Source organism: Nilaparvata lugens, chromosome 6 (assembly GCF_014356525.2).
Source record: "Nilaparvata lugens isolate BPH chromosome 6, ASM1435652v1, whole genome shotgun sequence".
NCBI classification, from domain to species: Eukaryota; Metazoa; Arthropoda; class Insecta; order Hemiptera; family Delphacidae; genus Nilaparvata; species Nilaparvata lugens.
This window is the reverse complement of record NC_052509.1, coordinates 59,600,133-59,624,279: the sequence shown is the minus strand read 5'-3', so window position 1 is coordinate 59,624,279 and position 24,147 is coordinate 59,600,133. Positions and strand designations below refer to the sequence as shown.

General features: G+C 34.8%; 1 protein-coding gene across 1 annotated transcript in view; it reads right to left on the bottom strand.

The window, feature by feature from the left end:
* Positions 1-16,744, bottom strand: part of LOC111049113 (otoferlin) — a 314,833-nt gene extending 298,089 nt beyond the window's left edge. The window contains 1 exon segment of the mRNA XM_039431573.1: positions 16,461-16,744. Within this exon segment, the coding sequence (XP_039287507.1) occupies positions 16,461-16,539 (79 nt within the window). The 5' untranslated portion in view covers positions 16,540-16,744.
* Positions 16,745-24,147: the final 7,403 nt, after the last annotated feature.

Here is a 24,147-nt window from a genome sequence, read left to right as displayed (position 1 = left end):
AAAAAACAAAAATTCTCTTCGTCATTTTAGAGCTCACCTGCAGCCGTTCACATTCGAAATGGAAACGTTGAACGATGTTTTAGAAAACTGGGTAATGGAAAACTGAACTGCAGCCGTTCACAATCTAAATAGAAACGTTGAGCGATGTTTTAGAAAACTGGGTAATGGAAAACTGAACTCGCCTGCTGAGTAATGGCTCGGCTCATTATTGATTTCTCACCTTATCCGTCAAGCATCATGATTGAATTGAAATGCGATTGATATTTGAAGCGCGCGATATGAAAACGACCAAGGTCGCTGGTCGCTGCTATGTATTCCCGTGATAAAAGTCTGAAATGAAACCTTTCATCAATTGGGTTAGAAGAGTAGAGAGTTTCGTGATGAAATATGAGATTGGAATTGGATTGAAGATGTGTGAATTCAAGGGATATTTCCACCCAAGTTGTATTAGGAATAGGATAGAGTTTGTTGATGGTGAAAGCAGATCATAAACAGCTGTTCTACGAATGTTTTTGTGATTTTTCTGGCTTCAAATTTTTCAAGTTTTTTAATATTTCTCAATTCAATGCTGGATTAATTTAAGCTTGGCTTTAACTACTATTGATCACACGGGTTTTGTGTGCTTTATCAGAGATTGATTTGAAGATGGTAGTTTCTTGATTCCTCTTGGATAGCAATACACTTCAAATTACACTCGATTACCATCATGCAGTCAAAGAAAATTTAAAAATAGAAAATACTATAGCCTGAATATTTTTCCATGTAGCCTGTACGATATATCCATTTATTCAATATTGATTGCTGTACTAATCCTTTCATATCTCGCATATTACAACTCCCTCCCATTTGTTAACAATTTCATTTGTTCGCCCATTCGGGAAAAAATTCAACAATGTAAGAAAAAAAAATGTGAAAGCTTGACGTTGAGAAAAAAATTGAAAAATATTCCGCTTTCCTGTAAGCTGACCAGAGATGATTGTCAATTCATAACGGTGTAATCTTCTACTGGCTTGTCAAGTTGAGCTTTGCATGAATTAATTATTGTGTTGCTACACTGGTTTTTATTTGTCGAATGGAATTGACATTGAAGAGGCCAAGTAACAAGAGCAGGTTATCATAAACCTCGTCTTTATCATCGTCATTATCACCATCATCATAATCATTATCTTTGTCGCTATTACTAGTAGTTCTGTGAACAGTAGACCTCGCACAGTTATAAACCGCAGCCTCCTCTTATACTGTTCATCAGAGTAAATCCTGTCTGTATGTCGTGTCGGCCAGATATCGGTGTGAAAACGGCTAATGGCTGTTGGGGTTGGTGTATCAAAAATGCTAACATCAAAAGCTGATCTCCTTCAAGACATACTGTCAACGGGACAGCCCGAGTTCAAAGCGGAGAAAGTTCGAGAGACAATGCTATGCTATTTTAGTTATCAATTGCATGCGTTATTGCACGCAATCAATAGTTTATTTATTTATTTATTCACAATGGAGACAACGGGTTTCCCCAAATATGTCTTCTTAACAATAAAAATTGTACAGATACAAAAAATTAAAAAAGAAAATAATGATAAAAATAATAGGAACTTATCATCATCATTATCAGCACCATCATCTTCATCATTATCAGCATCATTATCATCATCATCATCATCAACTCCATCTTTATCATCATCAACTTCATCATCATCATCACCATCATCATCATCATCATCATCATCATCATCATCATCAACTTCATATTTATCATCATCATCAATTTCATCTTGATCATTATCATCATCACCATCATTATCATCATCATCATCATCATCATCATCACCATCATAATCATCACCATCATCTTCATCATCATAATCATAATAATCATAATAATCATCATCAACGACATTATCTTCGTCTCTGTCTTCTCCATCATTATCAACATCATCATCAACTTAATCTTGATCATCAACATATTCATCATCAGCATCATCATTATCACAATCAACAAAGCGGTGCTGCAATTGACAGTTGCACGCGAGGCGAATAATTTCCTGTCGAGAGTCGAGATGTAGTCGGTTAGTAAGCTGGCTTTTCATCTCACCTTGCATTGCAGCTAGCACACCGTAAAGTGGCATTTCAGCAAACAGGGTGTACAACTATCACAACTAACAAAACATCTTCCTCTCTCTCTTACTAAGCTTTGTGTTATTGTGATATGTATGATGGTTTCTAGCCCCTGAGTTTGATTGTTCTGAGAAATTTTAGTCGTGGATTCTAGTAATTAGCCTATCATGTATGGAGGAGTGATCCTTATCAAAAGACTTTCGTGAACCAATTTCAGTCACTGTGAATGTTATAAAATATACTGGAACAATTTGCTTCAAAAGAATTTTGTGTTACCAAGTACAGTCAACTTAATAGTTGAGACGTTATAGACTGGAAAAAATAATTATTTGTCAGCTATAGTGAGGTCCACGTTATAATGACAGTGGAGGAAGGAGAACAGCTAAGATAGGAGAACAGCTTTGCAGATTCTCTGCCTGGCCACTGCCTTCTATAGAAGATAGCTGATACCCGTATATTAACTTTTCATACCTGTTAAATCAGACAATCACGCCCTGAAGCAGGTTAAAATGTTCAAATATCTTGGAAGCATTATATCAGAGGATGGAAAAGATAGACTAGATATAAAGCGCCGAATCAGAGAAGCTAAGGGTATGTTCATCAGTAAAAGGCAGCTTCTTTCCTCAAATAGTCTATCGTTGGAAATAAGAAAGAGACTAATAAAGAGTTGCATTTGGAGTATAGCTCTCTATGGGTCTGAAACGTGGACTATTGGTAAGGCTGAGGAAAAGACTCTAAATGCTTTTGAAGTGTGGTGTTGGAGGCGTATGCTCAAAATAAAATGGACTGACAGAGTTACGAATGAGGAGGTATTCCAGAGGGCGGTGGAAAAGAGATCTGTTCTGAATTTTCTCAGGGACAGACGACATTCTTGGATTGGACACATAATAAGACACGACGCATTCACGTCAAGTATTCTAGAAGGTACAGTTGATGGACAAAGGGGTCGTGGCAGACCCCGGCTACAGTATCTAAGACAAATGACGAAGGATCTGGGTGCTATAAACTGTATACAATGGAAGAGAGTAGCAATGGACAGATTTAGATGGAAGGCTGCCAACCAATCAAATGATTGAGCTGTAAGAAGAAGACCTGTTAAAAATAATCAATATATTTCATTCCTCAACAAAATATATTTTTAAAAGATTTAATAATAGATTTTCATAATTGAGATTAAATATTCTTCCAATTGGATTATATTTCTACATTATTGAAAAACGACCTGGCAACGTTGCTGAGGTAGAAAATTATAGCGCTATCTGCTTCGTCGAATATGATACGCAAGGATAGGCTTCGGTAGACAAGGATAGCAACACCTATGTTAATGAAATACTGACCATAATAACGAGATGCAACATCTCAAACTCAACTTTTATCATAGAATAAAACATTCTCATTAAACCAATGTATAAGATTTCTCTGTATAATGTTCCTCTGCTGCTCTGCTTGTACTCAAACTCAATATCTTAGTCTCAAACCTATTCCATATTCATCCAAGTCCGAGAGGCAGCAGACAGTTTCTAACTAGATCTGAAAAGCGGGAACCCTGTTTGTCGGATACAGGGTTTGATCATTGCAGTGGAACGCAACATGCATCTAATAGCTGCAGCAGTGATTCGCTTAGGAATGACTTCTACATGGATAGATTCATGTGTTCACACATGTAGGGCATAGAAACCGGCGAAGCATGCTTACATTCGAATACTATATATTGCTACTACTGTATTCCTAGTATTCAGTCTATACTAAATATATACTATACATACTATAATATACCATATAAACTATATATATATATATAATATTTATATATTATATTTTGTATTAGATAGTTACTACGAATAGTACCAGTTCAATATAACCCAATACTATGCATTCTTTTCGATTGATATTTGAAGTTGGAATCTCATAGAATACTATACTATGACGTCATAATTTAAAAGTGTTGTATACTGGATTGAATGACTGGATATAGCCAGAGGCAAATAATAGACAGTATCTTTACTCTATGATATAGCTACCAGCTCCTATCACAGGACCTCAGTCCGATATTATATTATGCATTTACTAGATTAATATTCGAAGTTGGAATCTCATAGAATACTATTCCTTGATTTTATAGTTGAAAAGTGCAGGTATACTGAAATGAATTACTGGTTATAGCTACCAGCTATATTACAGGACCCAGTCCAGTATTATATCATCTTTGTAAATGCAGCCTAATTATATACTCCTTTTATTTTATCCTAATAATATGGTTATTATTTTATCCTAATAATATTTTAACCTAATAATATTAATATTTTTTATCCTAGTATCGACGTATCTTTAGCAAAGGTTTTGGAAAGCATACACATCTATAATCGTCATGAAAAACAACATCGTATCTATCACTATGATGTCTTCATTTGACTCATTTGAAGATGAGAAAATACAGTGAGAAAATACACTTTCAAAAGAATAACAACCCATCCTATTCAATATTGGACTTTGGACAAAAATCTGTGAAAAGCATTATTCAAGATCAAAATTAATTATTTATCAGTCTTCAAAATGCATCACTTCGTCATCCTATACTATTAAACGAGCATCTTCTGTTTATATGTTTAGATGTTTATATGTTTATAAGTTTGTATTTCACCGGATCTCGAAAACGGCTCTAACGATTCTCACGAAATTCAGAACATAGTAGGTTTATAATATAAAGATTCGATTGCACTAGGTCTCATCCCTGGGAAAACTCGCTGGAGGACATTAAAATGATAATTATTATCCATCCTTGGGAAAATAGCTGATAATAATTATTTCGTCGTCTGTTGGTGATGGAAGTGAGTGAGCAAGTTCATGTGTGTGGGACAGTGTAAAAATGATGACTCATTCAATCAGGTACTTAGTGCCGGTTGCAAAAAAGCCGGGTTATTATCAATCCTGATTAATTCCAGTAGATCCATCTTTTTGAAATGGTCTTCTCTGATTTGGTTCACGTGAAGTTAAACAGGATTAAAATTTAACCGGCTCTTGTGCAACTGGGCCTTTGTGAGGGAATTTTTTGCATTCCTCTGGGAATAAATCTCAATTTACTGTGATTAGATAGAACATTTCTGTATGAATGTTATTATAATTTCTTCTTTCGTAATAATTTGTTATGCTTTTGTACTCCAGAGCGAAGCTCGGTCCCCTAAATTCATTGTTAAAGGGGGAATTTGAAGTGAAATTCCAGGGTAGTACACATAGTTTTCCCCGTTTATATTAGGACTGTAGGTACCGGTTGCACAAAAACCGGTTAAATTTTAACCGTGATTAATCTCACGAGAACAAATCAGAGAAGCCGTCTTTTCAAAAACGCCTTCTCTGATTGGCTCTCGTGGAATTAATCACCGTAAAATTTAAACGGCTTTTGTGCAACAGGGCCTAAGAATTCAAAGTTCTAACTGAAATCAGAAGAGACCATTGAGATTTGGACTGTGATAACTTCAGTATTTACATTAATTTGACTTCAAAGTTAGGGGTCAGAACAGATCAGAATTCATAGCGTGTGACTATTATATTCATTTATAAACTGTTCTAATTTGCAGACCGAGAACAGTGAATCAAATCATGGAATAGCAACTGGGAGACTACAGATGTTGTGATTTTCAATTTCAGTCCCTTGTTTGGAAACCAGAAGTTACGCATATTAATTAAGAGGCCTGGTTCAGGCACATGGGAGTATGAAAACATTCAGGACCAAACCTCTTTCCACAAAGAGAGAGAGAGTGTGTGTGTGTGTCTGAGAAAGGGAGAGAGAGAGAAGAGAGAGTGAGTGAGAGGTAACAAACTTCTGTCAAAATGTATATCAGCCTCTCAAACTTCGCTGAGTGATGGAGAGCATGGGATACCCAGCTGTATATTATGCTAGAGTCTGAGAGTATATTGTGTTTAATCAAGTTTCGTACCTTTACCTAACTTAGCCGGCGTTGCAACTGTTAGAACCGCAATTGAATTCGTCAGATACAACCGTGAATGCTCACAATCATAATCATCACTTAGTGCGTAGCATCAAGGGCAGATTCCCTTGGTTTTATTAAGAGATGGTGCCTTGAGGTAAGTGGTAAAATTGAGGAAAATGAGATTTCATGATTGCCTTATCTATAAATAATTTCCACTGTTAAGAATGGTTGCATAAAAGCATAGAGAAACAATAGCGTAAGTAGATATCCCATGGTATAGGGCGTTTATGTCGCAACTTTTACTGTTATCTCAAGCCGATTACTGTTGATTATTGTCAAATTTTACTGTTTTGTTGAGGTGAGAGTGTATGAACGGCACAATTTGAGAGACTACCAGTGTCACGCAGCTTCACGGGAAGAATTACATGAACTATGGTCTTGAGATAACAGTAAGAGTTGCGACATAAACGCCCTATACCATGGGATAACTACTTACGCTATTGTTTTTCTATGATAAAATCCTTTTAGATTCAAATAATGATTGGAAGTCACGAGAACCAATCATAAAGAGTCTTTAAATCAAAGGCTTCCCTGATTGGTTCACGTGTTTTTTAATCACGGATGAAATTTGACAGGCTTTTGTGCAACCAAGCTTCAAATGTCACGGATGCCACGGATTATGGGTGACTGAAAATTTCACGAACTTCTTTAATAGGAAACTCTTGACTACTGAAGAATTGACCTTTTGAAACATCAATTTGTGCCGTTTTTGTACTGGATTTTTTGTAGCTTGATGAGGATGTAATTATTGTAAACTCGCTTCGCTCGCCTGCACTTTTCATTTGAGCATGCTTCATTCCATCAGAAAGTCAAAGTACTTTGATGAAATATTAAAGTTACCTCATCACAAAATTTTTAGACCCTAGCTAAACCTCTGTACCAAATTTGAACATTTTCTGAGTGAGAAAACGCAAAAAACCGCTAATTTTGGGCATATCTTTGGCATTATTTCAAATTCCTTCTAACATAACATTATTACACCCCAGCTGAGCTTCTATAGTAAATTTGAAAATTTTCAGTTTATTTGTTCTCGATAAAGGTGAGGAAGCGCAAAAAACGCAGATTTAGGCGTATCTGTGGCGTTATTTCAAATTCCTTCTAACACAACATTATTAAACCCTAGCTTAGCTTCTGTACTAAATTTGAAAAATTTCTGTTCATTTGTTCTCGATAAATCTGAGAAAAAGCAAAAAACGCTAATTTTGGGCGTATCTTTGGCGTTATTTCAAATTCCTTCTAACACAAAATTATTACACCCTAGCTTAGCTTCTGTACTAAATTTGAACAATTTCTGTTCATTTGTTCTCGATAAATCCTGAGAAAAAGCAAAAAACGCTAATTTTGGGCGTATCTTTGACGTTATTGCAAATTCCTTCTAACACAACATTATTACACCCTAGCTGAGCTTCTGTACTAAATTTGAACATTTTCTGTTCATTTGTTCTCGATAAAGCTGAGAAAACGCTAAAAAAAAACGCTGGAAAAACGAAGATTTTGGGCGTATCTTTGGAAATTTTTCCAAATCCGTTCTTAGTGCGCCTCTAAAGGGCCAACTGAACTTATCTACCAGATTTCAACGTTTTTAGTCCGGTAGATTTTTAGTTGTGCGAATGAGTGAGTCAGTTATTCAGTCATATATATATATATATATATATATATATATATATATATATATATATATATATATATATATATATATATATATATATATATATATATATATGAACTATTGAATATTAAAATATTACAAACAACACAATCCTAATAAGAATTGCAGTAGTAGATTGAATATTCGATAGATGATGAGGATTTTTATATAAATTTAATTTATTGTACAAAGCACTATAATCATAATATTACTATGGCTATGAAGGGAAACCAATGAGTAGAAATTTGTGAAAGTAACAATAATCAGTGAATGAGAAGGGAAAATTCCTGCTACTGAATATTCAGGAATATTCTTGGAAGAATGTCTTGGTTTTCTTGGAAAATGTCAAGAAAAACAGGAGCCATCAAGGTCAGGAAGTCACAAGTTCTTTAAATAAAGTTGAAATGGTTCCAACAAGAATTGAGACAGTGACTTAATCAAGATTTAGGACTAAACGTCATATTGTTTCAACTGATGTCAAAACGTCCACCTCCTTGACAATAGAATCAAATCAAAATACCTCTGAACAAGTTTGAGTGCACAGAAACATTGTTAAGCTCCTGGAATGAGAGTGGAGATCCACAATATAATTAGAAGTTTGTTGAGCTGAAACTGAAATCACGAGCTGTCTACAATAAAAACTCTGATACTTTGAAACTTTTTCAGAGGAAAACTTTAAAGGCTTAGCTGGGATTTGCGGCAGTGTGAAACTATATAATGAAAGACGGACGAATCTTCATAAATTCCAACAAAGTTGGAGAGTTTGGGAGCTCAAACTGCGAGTTCTATGTCATCAAAGCCTCTGAAGAGTTCAATTTCATCCAATATGGGCTGGTTTCAGCTCTCTTAAACTCTCAAAATGTTGTGACTTTGAGGGGAATTGTTGGTGTTGGTTTTTGTTGGATCAATCACTGTTTTTGGTGTATTTGAAGGCTATAGATCTTGAAATTAGTTTGAATGTATTGAGAAACTTTTGTGTAGGTTTTGGAATTTTTTATTGTTTTCGACCCAAAACAAACGAAGCAATAGTTGGATAGAACTGAATAATCATTGATTAAACATTTATATCAATTTTAAATTTCATAATAAACTGAATAATTATTCAATCAAACATTTATCAATTATAAATTTGTAAATCAAGAAATGTGTTTTTTTTTTGTTTAACAAACAACACTGATATGAAAACATTGGTAGATAAAATACAAAGGTAGTCCTTGTGCTATTTTATCTTCCAAATTTTGGTGATGACAGAGTTGAAAAAGTAGGTTGGGCTTCCTTCATTTGTCCAATTTTCGACTTGAACACATATAAACATAAACTTTCGAATAATTTATGCAGATCAAAAACCAAAATAAAGAACGAAATCGCACTCAATCAGCACTAAAAATCTGTAAATTGATTGAATTGAATCAACATTCGTTAGAGCTACTAGTTCATAGTTCCTAGCTGAGCCTGTTGATTCTTCTCCTATATTGAATATTGAGTAAGCTACTGTAATAATGTTCAGGAATGAATGGATATATAGTGAAATGTATGAATTCAGGGCTACTTTCTTGTATTTATAAAATAGAATTATAGTACCCTTTAAAATTAATAAAATAATATAACTAGAATACAAATTGTAACGTAGCTACTAGTTTCGGTGATCACACCATCGCCAGTTTCTAAAAATAAATTTGTAATAGATGTTTACAAGTAAACTAGTAGTTACGTTACAATTTGTATTCTTGTTTTATTATTTTATCAATTTCAAAGGGTACTATAATTTTATTCTATTTTATGGGTATATAGTAATATGTCAAATAATTGTATTATTAAATAATTAAATAGAACGAAAACAACAGTTTTGATACTATACTTGATACGATACAGAATAACTATATCAATAATACTATAACAAAACTTGATCGAATGAAATTTATCAAGATCTATCAAACAATATATGTTTTCAATTAATACATTACTATTGTTAACCATATCTTTCATTAACTATTGTAATAAAATATTCATCTATTATCAACTTGCATTATATTATTTAAGCAACTATATAATCTCTACAACGTCCTGGAGCCTTTGTATCTTGAATGGTAATGATATATTTAAGCAAACATTTAATCTCTACAACGTCCTGGAGCCTTTGTATCTTGAATGGTAATAATATTTAAGCAACCATATAATCTCTACAACGTCCTGGAGCCTTTGTATCTTGAATGGTAATAATATATTTAAGCAACCATATAATCTCTACAACGTCCTGGAGCCTTTGTATCTTGAATGGTAATAATATATTTAAGCAACCATATAATCTCTACAACGTCCTGGAGCCTTTGTATCTTGAATGGTAATAATATATTTAAGCAACCATATAATCTCTACAACGTCCTAGAGCCTTTGTATCTTGAATGGTATAATATATTTAAGCAACCATATAATCTCTACAACGTCCTGGAGCCTTTGTATCTTTAATGGTAATAATATATTTAAGCACCATATAATCTCTACAACGTCCTGGAGCCTTGTATCTTGAATGGTAATGATATATTTAAGCAAACATTTAATCTCTACAACGTCCTGGAGCCTTTGTATCTTGAATGGTAATAATATATTTAAGCAACCATATAATCTCTACAACGTCCTGGAGCCTTTGTATCTTGAATGGTAATAATATATTTAAGCAACCATATAATCTCTACAACGTCCTGGAGCCTTTGTATCTTGAATGGTAATAATATATTTAAGCAACCATATAATCTCTACAACGTCCTGGAGCCTTTGTATCTTGAATGGTAATATATATTTAAGCAACCATATAATCTCTACAACGTCCTAGAGCCTTTGTATCTTGAATGGTAATAATATATTTAAGCAACCATATAATCTCTACAACGTCCTGGAGCCTTTGTATCTTTAATGGTAATAATATATTTAAGCAACCATATAATCTCTACAACGTCCTGGAGCCTTTGTATCTTGAATGGTAATAATATATTTAAGCAACCATATAATCTCTACAACGTCCTGCAGCCTTTGTATCTTGAATGGTAATAATATATTTTTGTTTAAGGAGTAAATTAATTAATGAGATGTAAAGTAACTGAATCAATTTCATATTCCCTGTTGACTTTTTGGCAACTTATATCCTACAGAGTACTAAAACAGGCTGAAGACTGATGATGCTTCATCAGAGATTTATCTACTGGCTGTGCAAACATATTCGTCTCAACCAACTGTTCCTTCTCTTTCTCTTTATTGTTCTTTCTCTTTTCCAACATTGTTCCCGGTCCTCTAGTGAAATTCACCCTTCACTTGTCAGCATTCCTCATGAATAATACCAATGCTTTCCATTCAAGTGATGCTGACAGTTGAAAGTGAATAACACCATTCCACTTTTCTGCTTTTCCATTATTCAGCCGGGACTGTTTTGCAACAATGCTTCGCCTCTCTTGTGATTCACTTCTCTTTTATTTTTCTACTTCTTCTTCTCCTCCTTCTTCTCCTTCTTCTTCTTCGTCTTCTCTTACTTTTCCACTATCTCTTCCCCCTGGGCCTCTTTTTTATACTCTTCTCCTCCTTCTTTACACCAGGTGTTGAGACCTGTTCTCATCGTGCATCATTGTTATGCTTGATGTTAGTCAGTTTTCCGCTTTTTTCCTTCTTACTCTCCTTCTCTTTTTCTTCTTCTTCTTCCTCTTTTTCTCCTTTTTCTTCTCCTTCTTCTTCTACTTCTTTCAGACTCCAAACTTTTGGGAAACTGCTCACAATAGTGGTCTTTAGGCGTCATGGAAAGCGTAGAGCTACTCTATCAAAACTCAATATATTCAACCTTTTCCGAACTTACCTGAGCCTTCTCCAAGGTCTTGGAGACCTTGAGTCTTGCGACTTGTAAAATTCTCCACAAACTTACTATTCAAATCGAATCAAATGCTCTGCATTCCATAAAAATACAAACAAATGTTACATTGAAATACAGAAAATACCCCTACAAGACTATTCGTATGAGTGTAGGGGTGAGTTCCTGTTACAGTGGGTGGCTAATAGTCTATTCATAATGTCTTTATACTAGAATGATCGCTTTGTGACAAGGATGTGAGTATAAAATAGTATGTATTATTATCTGAAATTAGATTATTGCAGATGGAATTGAATAGAGAATGCATTTATTCAAATGCAAATTAATATATAATTATTATTGAACGAAAATCCTAAATAAATGCTGCAAATCACCCCGAAGACCTCTGCTACTGCAAAAAATTGACCTGTTGACAATGTCTGCAGTAGCAGAGGTCTTCGGGGTGATTTGCAGCATTTATTTAGGATTTTCGTTCAATAATAATTAGATTATTGCATTGTTGTTCATTGAGGAAAGTTAATAAACAGAAAAAGATTGATCAGATGAGTAACATATGCAGACTCGATTGTTGTAGGTATTTCTATATACCTATTCAAGTAAAATATTTCTAGTTCGAGTTTGAACTTTCAGCAAGGAAAAGGGGAATAGAACAGATATTAATTCTTAATAATTTGATTTTAAAAGTTCAAATTGATATTTCTAGTGAGCAATGAGATAAAATTCAGAAAATTTATGAGAGTCTTCAGTCACAATGTGGAAGTCCAGGTTCCAATTCACTAAAATTCACCAATATTTAAGAATTCTACTCTATTTCTTGTGTAGTTGAGAAGTTGATATTGTGGTAATTATTCATATTGAATGAAAAAGACTAAGAAATTGTGAAAAAACCACTGATTTATTGATAATTAGAAAGACCGGTTTCGGTTATTACACCATGTCAATCTCTGATAAACTAAAACTAAATACAAGAGCAGCAGAATTTATACTAGTAGGCGAGTACTGCTATTGGTCGAGGGCATGAACGCCTGCCATTGGCCTAGCTAAGGCCAAGAGGGGGAGGAGACTGTCTAGCTAGACCAATGGCAGGCGTTCATGCCCTCGACCAATAGCAGTACTCGCCTACTAGTATAAATTCTGCTGCTCTTGTATTTAGTTTTAGTTTATCAGAGATTGACAATGGTGTAATAACCGAGACCGGTCTTTCTAATTATCAATAAATCAGTGGTTTTTTGACAATTTCTTAGTCTTTTTCATTCAATTCTACTCTACTATTATTCACTGTATTACACTGTAATATTCTGTATTACACTGCTATTTTATTATACTATAATAATATTCTGTAGCATGTAAAATAAGACAGTACAAAAATCTTATACTCTCTGGAACACTTCTGCATTTCCCCAGAATTCTAATTTAAGCAGTGCAATACAAGAATTACAAGTTTTGTATAATCCTTTACTGAATTTGGATTCAATCACGTTAATTTCATCAACAGTTTCGATACAAAACAGAAATTTAACGATAATCTCAGTTTCCACTGGAACTACTCAGGAATGGAGGGAACTACTTTTTGCTCTAGAAAGGCGCATGGATATTTCGGGAATAATTGCCAGAGATGACAATATGGAAGAAGAATATGGCAAAGGATAACACAAAGACCAAAGACAGTCCTGATTGGAAAAGACATTTAGGCACTTGACAACGGGCACAAAGAAGTGCCTCGGGGTATCTTGATGAAAAAGGCTCTCTTTGAAGAAGAAAACGTTGGGTACTTGGGTTCGCATCCCAGCAAAAATGAGCAGAAATGCTTTCTTTATACCGTTGTCTATACCGTTTCTTTATCTCTTTGTACCGTGTATTGTGTATACAGTTACAAGTAAATTGAATGAAATGAAAACATACTTTTTTGGCGAAGTTTGGACTTTTTAGCCCTAACTTATTATGTTATGTTATAGTTTCTTGTTATGGGAAATTTATGTAAATAAAGAGATTGAAGATAGAGATGGGTAGAAGGTAGAGATGGAAGAAGATTAAGATAGATAAGATAAAGATGACTCACTTCAAAATGTCATTGATATGTTGAAACATATCGTGAATAAAAAGTTTCAAAAAAGCGTACATCGATGTTTCAATTTCCAGAAAGAAGATATTCTTCAATAGAATGCGAACTTTAGTTAGAAATGTGTTTCATACTATTGAAAATCTTATATCTCTTCCTTTGTTATATTGATCTAAGCTTCGTCTACTCTCATAGTTTCATAATTGCTTCTTGTCTTCCCATCAAATTTTCTGAGAATTTTTAATTTTTAACTTCATACATACGAAATAAGATGCAGCTAAGAATTATAATTGTTACAGACATTAGATAAGTTGGATTTCATTTGAATCTAAACTCACTTTCATTTTAAAATGCAAACTTTAATTACTATTGAAAAATTATGATCATACAATTAGAAATCTTATGCCTCTTTTTTTTATTCTATAGTATATCTAAGGTTAAGCTTCGACAACTTTCATTGGTTTATAAAGGCTTTTCTCATTTCATTTCCTATGCTTTCAATTTTTCACTTTTCACTCACGAAATTGGATACATTTATGGAAACATAATAGTTACAGACATTGGAAAAATTTGGTTTACTTTCCCAAATCCCGGCGAAAACTGATCTATGACTACTCATTATTGCATCATAACTCTTCAATTTATTGATCTCTGAGGTTGAAAGAGGAATCTCTTATTCCCTAAATTCGCATCTTATATAGGCCTATTTGTTGTGTATTTAGGCTCAACTCACACTTACGCGACTCAGGTCGATAAGAGACTCGACTCTAGTCGAGAGCATGTGTTTTCAAATGGTGAAACTCAGATCAGTCGATTCTAGTCTCCGCGACGTCACCATTTGGAAACACATGCTCTCGACTAGAGTCGAGTCTCTTCTCGACCTGAGTCGCGTAAGTGTGAGTTGAGCCTAAATACACAACAAATAGGCCTATATAAGATGCGAATTTAGGGAATAAGAGATTCCTCTTTCAACTGCAAAGATTAATTGGAGAGTTATTTATTTATTTGCATTTAACAATACACACATCAAATACATGATTAGAAAAGGATCAACAGGCCTAGCAAAAACTGTTCCCTTTCCGAATTTTGATAGTAGTAAGCCAATGTCGATTAATAATATCATTGCAATGACGATGCAATAACGGTTAATAATAGTCATAGATCAGTTTTCGTCTACATTTGAAAATTATTTTCCAATTTTTGTGAGTTCTCTCTTTTTTATGTTACAGGACAGAGGATAGACACAACCACAATATTATGATCATGATCATAATATGATCACAATATTATGATTGTGATCAATATCACAATATTGATGTGATGTGATGATGCATCTATGAAAGCCATCATTTTAAAGAGTTTAGCACAGGTATGTGATTAATAAATTGATAATATTGTAGAAATATTCGTTTTAATTCAACTATATGCACCTCTGTAGTAATTTTTCATATGGTTATTATTAGTAGTTGTTTCTAACCGTCTATAATATTTTTAAAACGTTGATGATTTATGATAAATACATTTTTCTCTTACACTTTCTCTTGAACCTTGCAAGTATAGGAGAACAATTTACTACATATCAGTATCAGAGTCAGTGACCGGTACAGTGAAAATATAATTCCCATGAGCTCTTATGGGACTATTCCCACTCAGCCCGACTGAATATGTATGAATAGTCCCATTTGAACTCAAGGAATATTATTTTCACTGAACCGGACACGTACACGGATATATTGATATGTGGGAATTCACCTTCAATCTGAAAAGTGATAGCATTCCTCCTTCAGTTTTAACTGAATTATTTAAATAGTCTTAAAGTCCAACGACAAAACAAATTGACCTAAGTCTAACTTAATCTGTAATCTTATTAAAATATATATTATAATCCAATTGTCTCTTTTCTGTATAGGGCTAGCCTACTTGTAATATAAATAGAAATAAAAATCTTAGTACCTAGATTACCTAAAGTACCTAAGTACCTTAGTACCTGAATCTTGGTACTGAGATTTTTATCTTTATTTCTATTTATAATCTCATTATCTTCTTCTTACAGCTCAATCGTTTGATTGGTTGGCAGCCTTCCATCTAAATCTGTCCATTGCTTCACTCTTCCATTGTTATAGCTCATAGCACCCAGAAGAAGAAAGAAGAAAGAAGAAGAAAGAAGAAGAAAGAAGAAGAAAGAAGAAGAAAGAAGAAGAAAGAAGAAGAAAGAAGAAAGAAGAAAGAAGAAGAAGAAGAAGAAAGGAAGATGAATGAGATGCAAAGTGAAAGGAAAGATAAAATCTTCTCTAAACTCGGGAAAAAGAAACTCCCTGAAGAACAGTATAACTTCTTGAACAGTAGCTCAGTAGTTCTTGAAGAACAGTAGTAAAGTACTTCTAGTACAGTATTTCTTCTAGAAAAATCCTTTTGGAAGGAAAGGATAAATAAGAGTGTAAATTGTATTTTGAAAAGTGAAAGTGACATAACCAACATTTTGATTTGGACAGTATAGTATAAATTGGAAATGGGACAGTTTTGGGCATGAGCCTGTTTGGGACAGTTTGGGTGTTGTGCCTTTCCTCATGTTAAGTATGTGTGAACAATGTAAGTAAATAAATAAAGTCTTCGTAAAGAAGAAACAGAAAATCTCTTCAAAGAAGAAAAAAAATTCCTCGCAAAGAACAGAATAACAGTGCTTCAACACTTCTTGAAGACCAGTGGTACACAGTACTTCGTGGAAAACAGTAATTTTTCTAGAAAAACCTAGAGAAGAAGAAGAGCTATATAAAATTAGTAAGTGATGAAATTGTCTTATCTTACCTCTGAACGTAGCCTTTGCTATCTTGTCACCTTTACACTTCCCCAGCTGGAAATGCTTGACCTTTAGACTGAGCGACATGTTGGTTGGTCCTGAAGAAGTCGAAGACGCGTGATATTCTGCGCTTAAGTCCCCCGTTAATCCGACTCACATCCTCAGATCCGACCCCAGGTTGATTCGGAACCCATTGTGAAGTTCAGATGCACCGTGGCGGGGTGACAATTTCACGGTTGATTCTGATTTAGGCGCCAAACGCGAGCTTCGTTCAAACGGGGTCCGAACTCCCCAACGGTCCACGAGCGAATGAAGCTAGGTTACGCGCTAAGGGTAGTTCAACCCCCACCAACGACGCGGTACCCCCCTGAATTTCCCCCACTACTTCAAGTTCACCTGGTTTGCCCCTCTCTCTCTATCCTTCAAACTTCTTCATCTCTCACCCTCTAGGCTGCTTCAAAACTTTGCTACTACAGTGTCATTCATTTTACACTGACAGCGTTCGTGGGGAATAACATAAATCCTTCCCATTCAACTCAGGCTGACAGTTTTAAGTGAATCTCACTGCATATTACGGGTACCATTGTAACAACAGGGCTTGCTCCCTATTGAATTCAAAATGTACACAGCGCTTTTGTTGATTGGTTGTACACTTGATTGAGCTTTCCGTCAGGTGTTCTTTCTTGAGTAAACGCTTGTGATGGAGTTTAATGTGGTGTTTTGCATTCATAGCAATATTGTTGTAAAAGTGCCAGCCTATAGTATAATTTCTAGTATAAGTGACTGTACAAGTGCCTATAGTATAAGTGCCTTTTAGAGTACCAGCCATAGTGTTATTGACCGAACGAAGTAAGGTCTAAGGCTAGCTTCACATGCTTTCGGTTTCATCCGGTTCGGTACGTTTTCGGTTCGGTTCGGTTCATTACCGAAAACGAATGAGGCTTTCATACATGTCAGGTTTTAATTCGTACGGTTCTAATTAGGTATTTTCTTCTCAAACACAGCTGTGTTTGAATTTTCACAGTTCATGCTGGTATATTTAAATATAACAGCTTGTGTTAAATTGTGATATGCTATTTCTTGAACAACAAAATTTTAAAATTAATTAAAAATTGTGAATTATTTGAATAGTTTCTTTTTGATTATGTTAATTTTGGATGTTCTGAGAGATTATTCTTTTACATTGAAAATTTGTTCCTTGTTTTGACACATGGTATATAAACTTCATCTCCTCTCTCCATTGATGGAATCATGTAATATTCGTGGAAAAATATAAAATAAGATAAAAATTCTCCCTGAGTTTTAATTTATACCTTTCATATTTTTAGCAAACTATTCATTGAGGAAAAAATGTTCCTGTGAACTAACAGAAATGAATTGACCATATGATTTTGACTTGGAAAATTTTGAAACAGATAATCACGACATCAGGTTAAAATAAAAACAAAAAAGGCAAGCGTGTGTAAAAGACTTTGTTTTTTCCTGTTTCCTTAGCAACGAATTCGAATATTATGAAACCTATTCGTGTCGAGGGGGCCTTCGGAGCTATGTGGTTGCTATTCGGTACCGAATTCAAACCGAATCATCGTTTCACACTTATCGGAATTTGCCGAAAACGAACCAAAAACGAAACGAACCGAACCGAACCGAAAGTGTGTGACAGTAGCCTCTCGCTAGCAATGAATTGAAACCTGATGGAATTTATTTGAGTAAAGTGGGCGTTCGGTTCTATGCGGTTTCTATTCGGTAGCGAATTCAAACCGAATTACCGTTTCACACTTATCGGAATTTGCCGAAAACGAAACGAACCGAATGAGTGTGAACTAGCCTGCGATTCAAGTCGACGGTTTGGCATTTCTCTTAATGTTTAAATGTTTATATGTTGCGCATTTACGGCGAAACGCGGTAATAGATTTTCATGAAATTTGACAGGTATGTTCCTTTTTTAATTGCGCGTCGACGTATATACAAGGTTTTTGGAAATTTTGCATTTCAAGGATAATATAAAAGGAAAAAGGAGCCTCATTCATACGCCAATATTAGAGTAAAAATCAGACTATAGAATTATTCATCATTAATCAGCTGACAAGTGATTACACAGATGTGTGGAGAAGCCAGTCTATTGCTGTATTTCCATAAGGTCTATCAATCAGGTACTTGTGGATATGAATACTGCGTGAGGTCTACTAATCAGAGAACTACTAGTTATGTTGTAGAGCCTTGAGTTGGATTCGATCACAACAGTGACAGTGAACAGTAAAAATATAATTCACTGTAGTTCTAATGGGGCTTTTCATACTCGCTCCTGAGGGCTGAATGTGAATTGTCCAATTAGAACAAGTTGGTATTATATTTTCACTGTGAGTTGTCACTGTAGTGTGCGATGCGAATCCAGATTTATCATTCTACTTTTTCTAGTAAGAATAATTATTGTTGTCTGATTGAAATTTTTGGAAAAGTGACATTAGTTACAACAGTTACAAACAGTGACATTCACTCGCGTGAACCTTGGCCTCCTCGAAAATTCGCCTCCAATTTCCATCTCTCTGAGATGCCTGCCTCTTCCAATCCCTCACTCCTGAGCATGTAAAGTCATTCTCTGCATTCTGCAGCCAGCGTGTTATAGGGCGGCGGCTTCTCCTTCTACTTCTCCTTCTTCTTTTCTTCTTCTTCTTCTTCTTCTTCTTCTTCTTCTTCTTCTTCTTCTTCTTCTTCTTCTTCTTCTTCTTCTTCTTCTTCTTGAAAGCATCTGCCTCTGCATTCTGTTCTCCTCTATATTCTCTGTACATGTCCTAGCCAGCTGATTTCTCCCTTCGTAGTGAATTGGTGGTTATTCCAGCATTGGTTCTTATTCGCCATGCTACATCCTCACATATCGGGCTATAAATTCTTCTCAAAAATCCTTAATGAATTAATCTGTGTTTTGAGAGCTAAGAATCCATACTTTACAACCATAGTGACAATCAATGGTGATTTGAGTGTGATATTTTTGTTTTTTATTGTGTTTTTAACCGTCAAAATTTAAAATTCTTAGTTTTCATTGTTTTTTAGTGAAAATGGACTAAATTTTAAAAGTAAAACCATAACCCTATTTTGGACTTTTAAAATTTTATCTAAATTTGGGAGAGAAATAGTACAAGGAGTATCCTTAGTTTTTCTCTCCCAATCAGTGCTACTTTGTAAAAATTATAAATAAATAAACATATGAAATAGGGTGTACATTCTCACGTGCCTTCAAATATGTCAATTATCACGTGTGTTGAACGTAAGTCCAAATTGACTCAACTACCATGAGTGGCATTATTTCGTTACCGTCACATTCGTTTATAGGTTGCCGTGGCATTGTTCACATTAGATAATGACATGCAACGGAGGGTTAATGTACTCGGATAATTTAATTTGGAGTAGCAGCTTCAAGATTCTCCAGGAATTTATCCTCGACACTTGACCTTGACCTTCAAATCGATCCTTCTAGAAAATTCAGCCTAATAGAGATAAGGAATAATGTACGAGTGGGGAAACTCGAAATGAAAAACGTTCGTGGAAATGGTGGAAGTGGAAGATAACCTGTTGCTTTCTTAAAGTGCGTCATCACCAGCGATCGTGCTCGGCTCAACTTAATTACTACGGAACGCGACAGAATATCTTCACTTGCCAACAGATTAATATAGAGAGGAAAAGGATAAGAAGAAGTTGAAAGAGGAGGAGAAGTGTGGGGGGGAGGCGGAGGAGGTGTAGGAGAATGAGGAAGAGAAGGAGAAGGAGAAAAAGGAACAGAGGGAGGAAAAGAAGGAGAAGGAAGAGAAGGTGAAGTAGGAGAAGTGCGTGAAGGTGAAGTAGGAGGAGGAGAAGAGGAAGAAGAATGAGGAGGAGGAGGAGGAGTAGGAGGTGGATGAGAAGAAGATGAAGTAGAAGAGGAAGGAGGAGAAGAGGAAGCTGGAGAAGAGAAGAGAAGAGAAGGGAAGAGAAGAGAAGAGAAGAGAAGAGAAGAGAAGAGAAGAAGAAAAAGGAGAAGGAGAAGAAGAAGGAGGAGGATTGATTCATTGGGTACTTTATTTATGTAGATTACAATATAATACTGGCTTATACACTTATATACAATAGCTTACAATACAGCAAAATTATAGATGAATTTACATAATATAGACTAAGAAAATAATTATTGAACTGTATATGATAAGAAAAAGCAATTTGTAATATAATAACTATAGATAATTATATTGTTATGCATCTACATAATTGGCGGAGCTTTGGACATATCAATGTCCATTCTTCGGAAAGAGTATTAAAAATATCCTTCACACTAACTCTCTACCAGAACGTTAATATCATTGATTAAACTAAGGATTTATTTATGAATGGAAATATTGTAAAAGTTTTAATTAATATGAATGTTTGAGAGAAAAGAAACAGAAAAATAATAAAGTAAAATAATTATATAGGTAGATAAGATCAAATAATTGATTAATAAAATGGAGTAGGCTGAAAGTAGATCAGGGTAATCAACTTTCAGTAATATACAGCAGTATGCAGTGGATAATTAAAATAACATGAGTTTATATGATATATATATATACAATTCATTCTATAGAAGGTTTATAAGTTTATATTGGTGGGATGGGTGAGGGATGGTTGTCATGTGATCGTTCTAGGGCCGGACAGTTTCAGTTATTTGTTCCAAAAGATGTTTTTTTAAAGTCAGGATGAAGCTCGCTCGGCTCTCGATGGACCTGATAGAAACAGGAAGTGCATTCCATGCACGAAAGGCACTGACTAAAAAGGATTTTGTGAAAATAGTGGTTCGATGGTTGGGTATCCTTAACGTACTTTCTCCGGTTCTAGTATGTGAAGCATCTATCCTCCTACCTTCAGAAACAAATTTGAAATCATCTTTGAAATAGTTCGGATTTCCGTATTTCAAGATATCTCTAACAAGCTTGTCTATTCGAAAACGTCTTTGATCGGGAAGCTTCAATGTTGAACTGGCAATGTGGGCAGGGGTGATATGTTTATGATGTTGAAGAGAGTAGACGAAACGTAGACAATAATTTTGGCAACGCTGTAGTTTATCATTCAGAGTGACTTGCATATCGTTAAGAACAGAATTACAATACATTAAATGTGGGAAGATAAGAGATTGAACCAATAGGAGGAGGAGGAAGAGGAGGAGGAGGAGGAGGAGGAGGAGAAGAAGAAGAAGAAGGAGGAGGAGGAGGAGGAGGAAGGCGGAGGAGGAGGATGAAGGGGTGAGAAGGAGGAGGAGAAGGAAACTGGAAATGTGTTAGAGAGTATGCGATCAGGAAACTATTGAAAAGTGCAGGCCTAAAATAGACGAAAATATATGGAATCATGAAAAGTATTTAGTGATGGAGAGAAAAATGGAGTAGAGAGTAGAAGACTATGAAAATATAAGGAAATGGAATGGAATGAGAGAACCGATGATTTATAAAAATAAAACAGAAGATAAAAACGTAGGAGAACGTGGAAGAGTAAAACTAAAGACACTACATTTTATACGTGATGTCTATTCTAAAACAGAACAGTCAAACAGAATCGGATGTGGTAGGAGAAAGAAAAGGGTTGAAGAGATTGGACGATAAAAATCTGGTGTGGTACACTCACACAACTTTCCTTGCTCATATTTGAAACTACAATCAGACTTTTGTATATGTGTATATATAATTGTTTTCAGAGTACTTTTTCCTTTGTGTAAATTTTGTGAAATTCTATGATTTGTTTTAGTCGTCATTTTTTAAAGTCGTCAAAACAGCTGTTCTACAGATGAAATATCTCGACTATGTGTTCTTTTTTATGAACTGCTCTACCTACCTACCTCATGCACGAGAAGGAGGTTACAAAGTCCATTTCTCAAGGATGGGGTGGACCCCCCATTAGTTTCCCAGAAAGGAGACTCATGCCAGTTAATAGAGCTGATAAATAACTATACAGAGTATGAATTTGAAAAAAATCGGTCAAGTTATTTTGAGAAAATCGTGAAAAACATGGTTTTTTTAGTAATTATCCGCCATTTTTCGCAAGTATATTATGGAGCTCCTGCAATTTTCTCAGAAATGAGACTCATGTCAGTTGATAGGGCTTATAAATAGGTATGAATTTAAATACATTTAAGTACAAACATTGTATGAATTTAAAGAAAATCGTTAGAGGCGTTTTTGAGAAAACCGTGAATAACATGGTTTTTTAGTGATTATCCGCCATTTTTCACAAGAATATTACGGAGCTCCTGCAATTTTCCCAGAAATGAGACTCATGTCAGTTGATAGGGCTTATAAATAGCTATCCATGGTATAAATTTGAAGAAAATCGTTAGAGCCGTTTTCGAGAGAACCGTGAAAAACATGGTTTTTTAGTAATTATCCGCCATTTTGAATTGAATTTTATTGAATTTTTTATTGTCAGATCATCATGGTATAAGGACCTTAAGTTTAAAATTTCAAGTCAATCGGTTGATTACGAATGGAGTTATCGTGTTCACAGACATACACACATATACACACACACACACATACACACAGACCAACACCCAAAAATCATGTTTTTGGACTCAGGGGACCTTGAAACGTATAGAAAAATATCGATAGGAGAAGAAAAAAGATGAAGTCCAACTAAACAAGAACGAAATGGAATAACAAGTAGAATAAGAATATGGAAAACATAAAGAGTAAGAGGGGAAGAAAATGCAGAAGGGGAAGATTGAGAAGAGGGAGAAGATCGTGAAGAAAGAGAAAAAGTAACGGGAAGTCGGGGAGAAGAAGACGAAGGACTTATTAATTGGAAAGAAACCTTGGCATCATGACAAATAACTTATTTCTTTGGAAGTGAGCGTCAACTGAAATTAATTGCTGAAACTTCAAGTATCGTTTGATTGCTTTCATATCAGTGATATGAGATCTGAGCTAATCAAAACTTCTGAGTTGAAGCTAATTTTCAACTTATGATTGGAAGAGTTTGGTTGCAGAGAGTTAATCGCAGGTGACATTCAGTTCTATCACAAGTGAGGTTGTTGAGCTCGGATAGATTTTTCACGTGGTTACGTTGTTACAAAATGTGTAGGATTCATAATTTACCGAGCGAAGTGAGGTCTAAGATTCAAGTCGACGGTTTGGCATTTCTCTTAATGTTTAAATGTTTATATGTTGCGCATTTACGGCGAAACGCGGTAATAGATTTTCATGAAATCTGACAGGTATGTTCGTTCCTTTTTTAATTTCGCGTCGACGTATATTCAAGGTTTTTGGAAATTTTGCATTTCAAGGATAATATAAAAGGGAAAACGAGCCTCCTTCATACGCCAATATTAGAGTAAAAATCAGACTATAGAATTATTAATCATAAATCAGCTGACAAGTGATTACACAGATGTGTGGAGAAGCCAGTCTATTGCTGTATTTCCAAAAGGTTTATAGTTTCAATCAGGTACTTGTGGATGAGAATACTGCGTGAGGTCTACTTTTCACAGAACTACTAGTAAAGACAATTTGAGGATAGTATTCATTGGTATCATCAGATACTAAAAAAAATAAATATGATTTAATTTAGCAACAAATTTTCACTCCAACAACAGAAGCCTATTTTTATGTTTTGTACATACAGGCGGAGACTGAGAGAATATTATCAGACAATAGAAAAGAACATTGGTATACTAAAATTTAGGCTGCCCTTTTTTCCATTTTT